The 13311-nt window shown below is 34.9% G+C and overlaps 1 protein-coding gene across 1 annotated transcript in view; it reads left to right on the forward strand.

The window, feature by feature from the left end:
* The window catches only part of LOC150109233 (uncharacterized), a 195265-nt gene that overhangs the window by 132876 nt on the left and 49078 nt on the right, over positions 1-13311 (forward strand). The window contains exon 5 of the mRNA XM_090401911.1: positions 1531-1701. Within this exon, the coding sequence (XP_090258037.1) occupies positions 1531-1701 (171 nt within the window). The remainder of the gene's footprint in view (positions 1-1530; positions 1702-13311) is intronic.

Raw genomic sequence — 13311 nt, forward strand, 5'->3', positions numbered from 1 at the left:
ACAGGATACCAAGTCAAGAGGTATGAGGAAAGGGGATGCAGTATTCATGAACATCTTTATCATGTTTTCAGAAAGAACAGTGACTATTAAAAAGGAAAATATAAGGAGAATATCAATTCAAGGTATGAGAAATAGTAACCTAAGATTTACTGATGTCTGAAGATGAAGTAGTCATGAAGTTATGCTGAAGAAAAGAGATATCGGTTGATAAGAAATGTTGAAAAAAAAAAATGGCATTTAGGGATATGAGGATGAATAAGCAAATGAAGGTCAGTGGACATGAACTGGAAGAGATTAGGCACTTCACATACTTTAGGAGCAGTGATTTAGATCTAAAAAAATAAATAAGAACTTTTGAATGATTAATAAAGTTTGACTCATAGACTTTTTATTTATTAAAACCGAATTTTTTTTACCCTTGAACATGTTTTCTGTGTGACAGCATCTTGTGGAAAGGTGTACATAGGTCAAAATGGGAGAAGTTTCAAAATCTGTATTAAAAAAAAAAAAATGCAGATGATGTGGAAAACAAGAAATAGTAATAATGATTGTTTGACATGTTTGTGTTAACTCTCTTCCTGAAGATGCTGTCAGCCATATAGACAGTAAAACATGTCAGAGAAACATTCATTTTTAATTAGTAGAAAGTCTACAAGTCAAACCTGGTTAATCATTCAAAAGTTGATATAAACTACTTTAGAGAATTACTTTAAAAAAAAAAAGAGAGAGATAAGAACTTGGATGGCATTTGCTTAAAAAGTAAGCTTATAGTCAAAGCAGTGGATAAGATATAGAAAAGTAAAGTGTAATGAGCCTTGAGTGAAGTTGAGAGAGCTGGAAATACTCATTTTCATGAGTGAGATGTTGGCATGGTCAGAGATATTATAAAGCAAATACTACATTTGAAAGAACATATAGAAAAGTTCCATAAATTGGATGAATGCTAAAGGTAGTGAACAGAGAACATACTAAAAAAAAATAAAAGGAAATCAGAAAGAGAATCTAGTGTAGAAAAATTAGAAGAAAAGCTTCTTGAACATATCTGCAGAAATGTCTCACTCTTTTCACTCTTGTTTTTCTGTAATTAGCAGACTGATTTTATCCATGAATAGTGATTTTCAGGTTGGTTCAGTTTGTATTAATTTTCATATGTCAATACAAAACAATACAGAACAAAATATTAGTGATCTTTGTTATGTCAATACAGAACAAAGATCACTAATGTTGCTAAGTTTTAAAAAAAAAATAATAATTTAGTAAGGAAATTAAAATAGCAGATATCAGTATTTTGTTGCATGAATTATAACAGACAAAAAAATATTGCTGCTGACTAGAAAGGTTTTATCTCAGCTTGCAGCATTTGCTGAAATACACGGGCAGTAAATTAAAAATCCTATATTAACGCCTAAATTTTGATGAATACCTTGACTGGATATTTGTGTGGAATTTATTTCTTAAGAATCATTTTTTTTGTTTCTAACCATGTATAGCCTAATTAATTCATTGATGTAATTCATTTTTATGTTACAGGGGTGGAATGAATGAATTACGCAATTTGCAGTACTTGCCTCGCTCTGTGGAGCCCAGGGAATTTATGTTTGAAGACAGAACTAAATGTCATGCAGATCATGTTGGACAAGGGTTTGATCGCCTGACAACCGCAGCTGTTGGTGTGTTAAAAGCTGTTCACTGTGGAGAAGAGTAAGTTTTTCACTTTTAATTGCAGCATTGCATTGTGTAATTCAGCTCATTACAGAAACTGTTATAACATAGAAGCATTTGTATAAATTGACTGAAATTTTCCAGTATTTCAGTCATTTTTATATAGTTATCTTTATTGCAACACATAAAGGCTCTTGTGACTTCAGGGACACAGGGGCCCCTGAAGCAACATGAATTAATGCAATTCATGTTGCTTTTATTTTTAAACCACTTTACTCATCCAGAAGGAAAGTTGTGGTCTTATATCAGGTGATAAAAATTAGCTATCACTGATTTCATGTTGTTACAAGAACTGTCTTGAATCTCAGCATTGCCATTATATACATAATGGCAGTGTTGATTTAAGATGTACACTACATGATAGCCGCATGATTTACTCTTAGTTTCAATCAGATCATTTTTATTTGCAAAATGAAGCAGAATGATTCAAACAAATATTAATAATTTGGTGCCGAATGGAATTCATGAAAAGATGTTAATCTATTATCATATTACTTGTGTGTTGGCTAAGAGGTAGATAATCTAAAAACCTACCCTAGAGACCTCCAGTAATCAAGATAGTGGTTTCATACTAAGTAAAAAATCATTAATACTTAAAAACTTTCACAAACATTCATGCCATAGTGAAATCTAAATGATGAATAAAATGAAGCCTCTCCACACTTCTGTGAGAGTAGATGTTATGACTTTTGTAATATAAACTGCTTGTTTGTTTGAGTGATAAGAAAGCAGATTTATCTCCTAATTATTTAGTTAGAGAGTTCTTTTTAATAGCAAATAGTGAGGTGACTGTTCAGGTTTGTTAACAGCAACAAATTAGTGAAAATACAACTTAATGCTCACGTTACAAGCTTCAAACAACTTCAAGAAATGAAAACAAGTTAGTGTTTATAGTATGTGCTTTCAGCAAGCTAATTAATATTAAATCCACCATTACAAGCAAAGGTAGAGAGATTATATACTTTAGATTACGTATAGAAAAGCTTAAATGTTGTTGATTATTCATGATAATGCTTCACAGAATAAACAACACTAAGAGAAGAAAAAATACATTTATTAAACTCGTTAATATTTCACTGATTTTCTACCCAGCATTCCACACTTACTTAGTTCAGTTCTGGGGAGAACACCAGCAATATATTAGTGAGTTAATAAATATGTTTTTCTTCTCTTAATGTTATAAGTTAGCTTGTTAATTTAACTCAGGCTAAGCACAATTCAGAACATCTTAGATAACTTGTGTTGGCTAAGAGTTAGATAATCTAAAAGCCTACCCTAGAGACCTCCACTAATCAAGATAGTGGTTTCATACTTGATGCAACATTAATGCAATTCATGTTGCTTTTATTTTTAAGCCACTTCACTCATCCAGAAGCAAAGTTGTGGTCTCATATCAGGTGACAAAAATTAGCTATCACTGATTTCATGTTGTTACAAGAACTGCCTCGAATCTCAGTGTGAGTGTTAGGCTCTTGTTTCAAGTCTAGCCTTCTCTATTTTTTTAGTTTTCTCTCCTGTCACTTTTCACTCCCTACTCTTTCCTATATTCTCTTCTCTCTCCTTTTTCTCTCTACTAGAGAAGCTATTTATATATACACAGCTTGAAAAGAAGTTAGTGGACACCATAGTGTAAGGAACAAGCAGCTATGACACCACCTTAATAAGATGTAAGACCTCCTTTCACTGTGATGACTGTAGCAATCAATTGGAATTTTGGACCATTCATCATGTAGGCATATAATGAGGTCCTGGACTGTTGTGGAGCAGATATCCCTTGACCTCACCCAATGCTCAAGTTCATCCCACAGATGTTCAGTAGGGTCGGGATCAGGACTCTGTGAAGGCCAGTCAAGTGTGGTGACGTTCATGTCTACAAACCACGCAGCTACAGCGGCAGCCTTAGGACATAATGCATTGTCTTGCTGAAGGGGACAATGGTTAGTTCCATAGAAACGCCACAACTTAGGAAGCATTACATTGTCCATAATGTTCAGATACATCTCAGAATTCAGTGTTCTTGGCACCACAGACAGAGGGTCTGAGGCCAAACCAGAAAAAACAGGTCCATACCATTGCACCACCACCTCCAAATTTCATAGTTTGAGATTACATACTCTGGTAAGAGAAATTCACTAGGCATCTGCCACACTCATCCACCTGCTCGGTAGAGGATGTAGCATGATTTGTCACTCCATAACTCTGCTTTCCAAGCTTCCACATCCCACTGTACATGCTCTTTTCTCCACTTAAGATGATGCTGCATGTTGGTTTGGGTAACATGGGGCTTGCATATTGTGGTCCTACCATGGAAACCCATGTTGTTGAGCCTCAGTTCTGAATGTTTTTGTGCAGATTCATGTTCGTGTCGATGTCCGGAACTTCGCATTCAACATGCTGCTGACAAATAGTGTTTTTTACATATTATCCTTTGTAACACTGTATGGTCATGTTTGGTGAGTGTCGTTTGTCATACACTGTGAGCAGTTGCACTTGCAGTTGTCAGCACTTGCAGTTGACTCCCTGCATTTCCATCTCAGTATGGTATCACTGATTGTTGACCTAGGGTGGCCCAATTTGTCAACAATTTGCCTAACAGACAGACTTGCAGCATGACATCCTATCACAATGCCTCTTTCAAGCTCTATCAGCTCCCTTCTTGCAGTTATTTCACCGAGACACAGTTGCACTGCTCTGGGGGGGGGCATTGCATTCCTCCGATTTATACTGGCTAAAAACACAAATTGTTACATGACATGATGCACCTTGCCTGTGGAGGGGGGGGGTCTTTTGACTTCTTTCCAAGCTGTGTGTGTGTGTGTGTGTGTGTGTGTGTGTGTGTGTGTGTGTGTGTGTGTGTGTGTGTGTGTGTGTAAGGTCATGAGTGTATGCTATCAAAAGTAGTTTGCCCATTAAAATGACAATGACAATGTCATATTTTTCATTTTCACATTCTCAAGTTCATGCTCATTCCTTCGTTGTAAGAATTTAAGTGCAATATGACTCTTGTACAACTGAATTCTTATAGTTGAGAGATGCTATTCACTCTGACAGTGAAGCTAGCACTAAAGATCTTTAATAAAATAAGTTGAGTCACTTCACTTCTGGTTTCACTTGTAGCTTTTGTATCACCAAAATTAGACAAAACAAATTATAATATAAATCCAGAGTAAGTATGACATTTCAGAGATGCACTGTATCACTCAGTAACTGTTTTGATCTATTTCTGTTCATCTATTTATTATTATTATTACATAGCACTTCCTGGGAGTCCAAAGACTCATCGAGGGAGGGTACCTGCTCTACAACTCTCGGTCTCCACCACTCCACCAGCTGCAACTACCTTCATCACCTACACCAATGCCATCTACCCGACCACACTAGTATTTTCACAAACAAACATCCATGCCCACGGCAGGATTCAAACCCACAGCCTTTTCGCTGGAGAGCAGATACACCAGGCCAACATTTTTATGCTAAGCATAATACCGTTTTGTCAAGCAGTGAAAATTGACAACAAAAGATTTAACTGCAAAGAATTTGAAATAACATGCTGTATACAGAGCATTAGATGCTGTAGTGCTATAATTGTATTTTTGAATGAGTTGCAGGTTCAGGAGAGTAAGGGAAAGTCCCCCCCCCCATAATCTGGGTTCATATTGCAGATTGATTTGAAATGATTGTAATATGCTCTCTCTCTCTCACACACACAAACACACGTGCATTTGTTGGCTATACAGTTTGAAATTAAATCTAGGTGGTTCAGTTGTTCATCATTATGTAAAAAATACACCTTATTTTCTGATTGTGCGCAGTCATTTTCAAAGGCCAAAACATGAAACTACATTAACCTGCTTTATATGAAATTTGAGTTTCATCTATTTATGCTAAGCATAATACCATTTTGTCAAGTTGAGAATTTTCTCATCCAAGTTTTGTACGTTATGGAATAACTTGTTCATTGTGTTTGTGTTTATACATGTACACAGTTGATAGTTAAATGTAAAATATATTTATATTCGGTATCATCTATATTTGTTGTGTTAGAGATGAATAACTGTTTTCTTGAAATAATTATGCATGCATTTAGGCTTTACAACTTCCCTGTATAAACTGTTGACTTTAAAAACATTCAAAAGATGTTATGTTTTGACTGTTTGCAGTCAATAGTTGTATATTTATATAATAGCTGTGATTTGTTCATGTGGGAACTCTTTCAACAGTATATTATGTCTTTTCCGCATTGGCAGGGGCATTTTTAAAAATTTTTTATATACAGTATGTGACATGCTAGTTTGAATTTTTGGTTAAATTTTATTTATAAAATTTGTGTTTGCAATCTTGATTTCAAGGTGTGTGTCTATCTTTATTTGCTTTATGTAAATCTTGAATAGGTGTGACTACATATTTCCTACAACTGAAAATTTTAAATAGTTAGAACAATGTATTTAGTTAGATACTATGTTTGGTGATGCAGTAAAACGGTGAAAAAGATATTCCTAGTATTCTTGTATTGTATGTAAGCAATAAACTTGCCTACAAGATTACTAGAATATCTGTTGGGGGGGGATGTTTTTCATCTTGCAGGGTCATTTTCATTCTGGTTGCCTCTAAATATAGTATATAGACTGTCTCCATATTGTATTTTCAATGGCAGTGCCTCAAAAAACACTCAGTATTCTCTAGGCGTGATATCAAAGGGGACCTTCTTGATGTTGCAGATCAGATGTGTTCAGAGCTTAGAGATGAAAAACGTGACAAGAATGAGGTGCATCCTGGTGTATAGGGATGATCACCTAGAAATCTAGATTTCTAGGTGATCATCCCTACACATCATTTCTATATAGATTTCTGCAAAGAAATCTAAACGTGTCATTTGTGAGGGAGATAATCCAACCCACTCATGTACATATCAAAGGTGGAAGGATGAAAAATAAAATAAAAAAGATAAAAACTGGACAAAGTATCTCATATCAGGATGCAAAGAGGAAGCTAGACACCACATTTGTTCTGAAATTCTTACACTGAAGTGACAGTCAAGAAAATTTCAAAAGTGATTCAAACTGGTATGTCTCTTCCACCATCTGATAAATTCACTTTACTTCAACTTTATGATTTTGGATGATTCTCTTTAGAGAGCATTAATCACCCAACCCATTACAGTCTCACTCCTGAGAGTACTACTAGAATATCTTGCTTTTATTGAGATCATGACAAAAAAAAAAATATTTATACATGTCAAAAATGCAGTCCTCAACTAGACCCAGAGTTAGGATTAGACAAACTGTTATCTTAGTTGAAACAGAAAACTTATATTCCTCATCATCATCATCAAATTCCTGCCATGTACTCTCAAGGGGTGTACAGGATATGACAGTACTACATTAAAAAATTACATCATTACTAACTTCCTATCTACAATTTTCCTCCAAATCATTCTGTTACTTGTCAAGACTCCAACATTATCAGATCTTATATTTCTATCGTCTAAGGCACTTTGTACCGTATCAATCCACTTATATCTTGGTCTTCCACTGGGTCGTTTTCCTGCCAACCTGGCAGAGAACACTTGTCTTGCTAATCTTTCCTCTACAATTCTATTTAAGTGACCATGCCACCTGAGATTAGCTCTGCTAATGCATTCCTGGATGCTGACAGTGTCAAGTTCTTTCCTAATATCCTCATTTTTAATATGATATTGCCATTGATGCCATCTGTTCACGCCTCTAATCTTTCTCAGGACTCTCATATCTGCGGTCTCTAGTCTTTGGTCAAGTGTTTTACTTCTGACCCAGCTCTCAGATCCATAAGTTAAAACTGGTTTGAACACTGTCTTGTATACAGCTAATTTAGTGTTCCGACTAATTTCTTTCTTATTCCATATGAATTTATTCAATTGACTTCCCACCATACCAGCTTTGCTGATTCTGTTGTCTATTTCTATATTTAATTTACCATCTTCAGTAAAAATCGTGCCTAAGTAGCTGAAATGTTTTACTTGTTCCACAGGTTCTCCATTCACAACACAGGTGACATTTTCATTGATTCTGCCTATTTTCATTGTCTTTGTCTTTTTATTGCTGACCTTCATACCATACCTATTACAACAGCTATTCAATTTAGTCAGAGAATCTTGCAGACTTGTAGCGGATTTATTTAGAAGTATAACATCATCTGCCGCATAAAGCAAAAAGCTGACATTAACATCTCCAATTTTGATATCAGGTTTGTACCACATTCCTTCATAATGTGATCCATATAGATAATGAATAACAGAGGGGATAATGTACATCCTTGTCTCACACCAGAATTAACAGTAAACCATCTTCCTGTACTTCAATTCTAACTGCTGACTTACAACTCAAATAAAGACTAAGTATTGCTTGATATAATGCCCCATTGACACCATATAACTGCAGCGTATTGAATAGCTTCTCTCTTGGCACCTTGTCATATGCCTTTTCCAAATCGACAAAACTTAAATACAGATCTTTGTTATATTCCCATGCTTTCTTGACTATTTGTCGTAAAGTGAAGATCTGATCCTGACAGCCTCTATTTGGCCTGAATCCAGCTTCTTCTTCACCAAGCTTTTCTTCCACAATTCTTCTCAACCGTTTCTCAAGTATACTTGCATAGATCTTGCCAGGAACACTCAGTAGGGAAATACCTCTGTAATTCTCACATTCAGTTTTATTTCCCTTTTTATATATGGGTACTATGAGAGCTCTACTCTAATCATCGGGAATTCGTCCCTCTGTCCGGGCTTTCTGAACTATGCAGTGCAGCCACTGTAAGACATTTATACCACCATACTTCAGCATTTCTGGTCAAATATCATCTACTCCTGCTGCCTTTCCACATTTCAAGCCTTTGATGGCTTTTTCTACTTCAAGTATGGATATGTATTCTTGACTGCATGACTGGTCAGTGTTTTTTATCACTGTGCTGTCATCACTGCTTGTTTCATTTAGCAGTTTTTCAAAGTAATTACTCCATACTTCAAGGATATCTTTTTCTCATGATTTCATGTCACCTTTATCATCTCTAATTCCTTTTACAGCACTCTTTCCTCCATTCCTAAGCTTCTTCAACAACCTCCAGAATATTTTGCCACCTTCTTGATATTTATTTTCTATATTTTTGCCAAAGTCCTCCCATGACTTTTGTTTAGCTAGTTTTACACACTGTTTAGCTTTCTTACATTTGTCTCTGTATTCTGTAAGAGTAAAAGCTGACTTATTTGCCAGGAACTTTTGATATGCTTTCTTCTTTTCCTTCACTTCCTCTTTAACTTCCTGTGTCCACCAGGGAGTTCTGATTTTTTTATCCTTGCACACAACCTCACCACATGCCTCTCTGGCAGAATCAATCAATGTTTTCTTCAGAGTTTGCCACTGAATCTCCAAGGTTTGATTCCTGTTCTCGAACTCTTTCATTTTCTTTTCAATAATCTTTCTGTATTTTAGTCTACAGTTCACATCTGAGAGCTGCTCAACTTTTATTTGCTTTAAAACTTTCTTACATGTTAATTGAATTTCAATATGAAATTCAATTTTATCATGTTCAAGACTAAATAGTGATCACTTCCAATTTCAAATCCTCTGTACACGCTGGTGTCCTGCACCAGGGAGAAAACATCACTATCAACAATAACATAGTCAATGAGACTTTTCTTATTCCTAGCCTCTTCTCTCCATGTGAATTTGTGCACATTTTTATGTTGGAACATGGTGTTAGTAATAATCAGTCCATATCCTGAGCAGAAATCCAACAGATATTGCCATTATTATTAGCTTTGCTCTTTTCTCCAAATTTTCCCAAAATATTTTTGTATGTCTCACAATCATTTCCTCGTCTGCTATTTAGATCCGCAACAAGGACCAACTTTTCCTTTTTCATTGTGTCAGTTGCTTTTTCTAAAGCCTCAAAAAATTCCTCCACTTCTACCTTAGTAGAACCTTCTGTGGGACCATAGGCACAAATAAGTCTCATTGTCCAGTTCCCCATTCTCATATCTGCCCACATTACTCTACTTGAGACTGACTACCATTCAAGAAAATTAGCATCGTATTTTGTGTTGAATACTATGACTACTCCTTCTTTTCCTTGATTGTCATTGCCTGAATATAACATTTTGTATTTATTGCTCAGAAAGATCTCACCAGTTTTGGTCTTTTTTGTTTCAGTCACCCCTATTATGTCGATCTGGTACTTATCTAATTCCTCAGCTAGCTCCATTTCTTTGCCATTCAGGCTTCTTACGTTGATAGTACCGATCTTTAACTCTGGTGATGTTGAGTTGGGGTTTGTTTTCAGATTTGTTCCAGTAGCTGACTTTTCGCTGTTCGTCCTATTTCCCTGGCGAAAATAACGGGGGCCTTGTTTAACCGGGCGACGCCCCAGTCGGCATGAAATTTTGTCATGTTGTACCATCATTTTTTATTTTGTTTAACCAATAAGAATACAATTTGGTCGGCTAAATCCCAAATTGCCAGCCCATCCTCGTTCGTTCAGTATCAAAGTAGACCGAACAGGGTGCACCACGAGAAGGTGAGGATTTGACATTAGGTCAGAAGCCCTGGTCGGTTCTCCGAATTCCTTTGAAGGCTATGTGGAGGTCTCCTCTCAGTTATACAGCTTTGACCCTTAAGCACCCCTTATATTCCTTGCTACATTTATTAGCTAAGAGAAAAGTGCAAGAGTGAACATTCGGTATCTTTTACATTCTATCCTCTACATTAAGGGGTACAGCTCAGTCTTTTTTGCTTTTCCTTACCATACACTTGTTTGATCATATTCAATTAAGGGTCCCAAGTCTGCTGTTCTGCATCAGTATATCCATACAGACATTCTACAGAATTTTGTTTACATAAGTTAGTGTAAACTTAAATTATCTGTTTCAAATTACCAGTTTCTTTTTGTCAGTGCATTTATATTGCATAGATAAGCACAGTTAATATATCATGTTTATGTGTAGCATTAACATTTTATGAAATGAATGTAGTAGGTTTACGTGTTGTTTACTGTATCCAAAATAAGTATTATAGTTTGTTTAGCTATGTTTAAAATACATAAGTGAAAATGTTTATTATTTAGTTGACTGAGTTTTTGCCACTTTCAAGCAATGCACTGCTAAGATAACATGTATTCATAGTGGCTGAAGCAGAACTGGAAGTATAGTTTGTGCTGGATGTGTCAGAGGGAGAGAGATACTGATATGTAGAGATATGGAAGAATTTTTGGAACTAATGGGAGAAAGTTCTGTTAGTAGCAGTCTTTCAGAAAGAAAGATGTTTTGAAAGTTATTTAGCTGTTATGTTACAAAGGTAACTGGGATATCAGTTATGGAAGAAATTTATAGCAACTTTGAAACTTGATAAACAAAGGTTCCATTAGTTCCAAAAATTCTTCCATATCTATTTAATGGCTGTTTTGGAGAATAGATATAGCAAATTAATTGTTAAGTGTTCGATCATTTTTCCTTGAGAATCCTTTGTACAGGAAGAGGGAAAAGATCTAAATCTTGAAAATGAAAGTAGAAAGAATGTTTTACCATAATCTTTCTATTTGACATTTAAAGGAGAAATGCTTGACTGTTTGAAATTGAGGATTTTATTTTCTAGCTTGGACTTTTCATATCTCTTACTATGAACAGGAAATCAGTAGTTATTTTCAAGACTTTCATAAGAATAAAGTGTGGCTTTCAAGATAAGGAACTGTTTCCACTGAAGATAAACAGATATTACTTTTAGCTAGCCCAGATAAGATGTGATTTAGTTGATTATGGTTTTAAATTTTAAGTTGTGGTTAAAGTTCAGAATATTGTAATTTTTTTAAATGTATTGTAGTATTGTTAAACTTTTTTTTTTTTAATAAATGTTTGAAGACTCAATTAATTTAATTATTGCTGAAGTTAAGATTGAATTTTGAGAATAGATCGTGAATTATCATAGCAAAATAAATATATTTAGGATATTACTTGTGTGCTTGGATTTCAGTATAGAAATCTGATACCACTGTATCAGATTTCTGATGCAGTCAATATTTACAAATGGTGCAATCGATGATCTTATCCATCATCCGAGTATGAATAGCTGTTGGTGTATTTCACATGTTGCAAATGAACCTGCTCTATTGCTTCAATGGAAACAGTTTTCTCTTAACTGTGCCTTAAAAATAGTCACTTTTTAAATATTTTACATGGACTACTATTTATCCCAATGTTGGGAAGTTCAGTGGTACCCACAACAGACTGCCATTCACCCATTTTGTATGTGTGTGTGTGTGTGTGTGTGTGTGTGAGAGAGAGAGAGAGAGAAATTATGAAAGCTATTGGAAGAAATGCTGACATATTACCTGCAGCTATTTATTGTGCACAGAGCAGAGTACCTCTGATTTCTTATTAATCTGCACCAGTGGTTTGAGATGATTGATAATGTGGCTGTTTTTCTGACCTTGTCCCAGTCAGATTCCACTTGAATGCAGTAACTGTAATGCTGAATTGCACGCCATTTGGCTTCCCCCTTGTACATGTAAAAGAAAACTGCTTGGAGTATGATTTATAGAAATTCCTTCAGTTCTTTACAGATCATTTCTTCTCCTGTTCAATCCATATCCAGCGCTCATGATGTTCTGCACTTATCATATCATATGAGAACTCTTAATTTTTGATAATTAGTTGTATTGGATACCCAGCTACATAATCAAGGAGACGATTATGTAGCTGGGTATAGAGTTAAGAATAGCAAATTATTTAATCGCTGACTGTCACCCTAGCAGAAAACACTGCCAAATAAATTGAATGAAATTAAATCTGAAATAAAGCATTTGCTGTCTAGTCCAGATAGAAATGAGAGAATTTAAACCATGAAAAAAAAAAAAAAGGGAAAAAAAAGCCAAAAACTACTGGTACCATTTTTATCTATTGAGGGTTGATGACCTACCTACCTATGTATGAACAGCGTAAAACTCTTCTTTCCATATGTGATGTTATGATAGTGTTTTTAGGATATTTGATTAAAGTATTTAACATGACTCCACTTGGCAAATTAGAAGTACAAAATCAAATTAATGAAAGCATCTGTGCTAAAAAAAAAAAAAAACATGACCAAAAAGTATTAACATCATCTTTTTCTTTTAATGTGCAAGTTGATTAATTCAACCAAATTTATATTTATATTCCAAATCATATTTGGAATATAGTTATCAGGTTTAAGAATTTGTCTAATCTGAATAAAATGGATGGGAGAGAATATTCTAAAGTAGTATTTCCTAAACAGACTTAGTTGCACGTCTTTTTATAATTTTGACTAGTTATTTTCCAGTTTGGTTTAGCTTCCTCTTAAAAATAATGATATCTGTTTTAAAAAAACATCTTAAAAAGTGAGGCAAGTGATGAGAAAGCAGTATGTCATGTACATTTTACAAGTACTACTAGGTTGACATTGTTTTAACATCAACCTAGTAGTGAACTTACCAGAATGTAAGTTCCCACCTGAAATTTGAGCATGCGACAGTAGTAATAACACATATACTAGATTTTGCCTATGTAATTTTACATCGCCGAAAGTAAGCCTTATGGCTCTTTCT

Source organism: Typopeltis vanoorti, chromosome 2 (genome assembly GCF_054136105.1).
Source record: "Typopeltis vanoorti isolate ZY-2024b chromosome 2, IOZ_Tvanoo_1.0, whole genome shotgun sequence".
Lineage (NCBI taxonomy): Eukaryota > Metazoa > Arthropoda > Arachnida > Uropygi > Thelyphonidae > Typopeltis > Typopeltis vanoorti.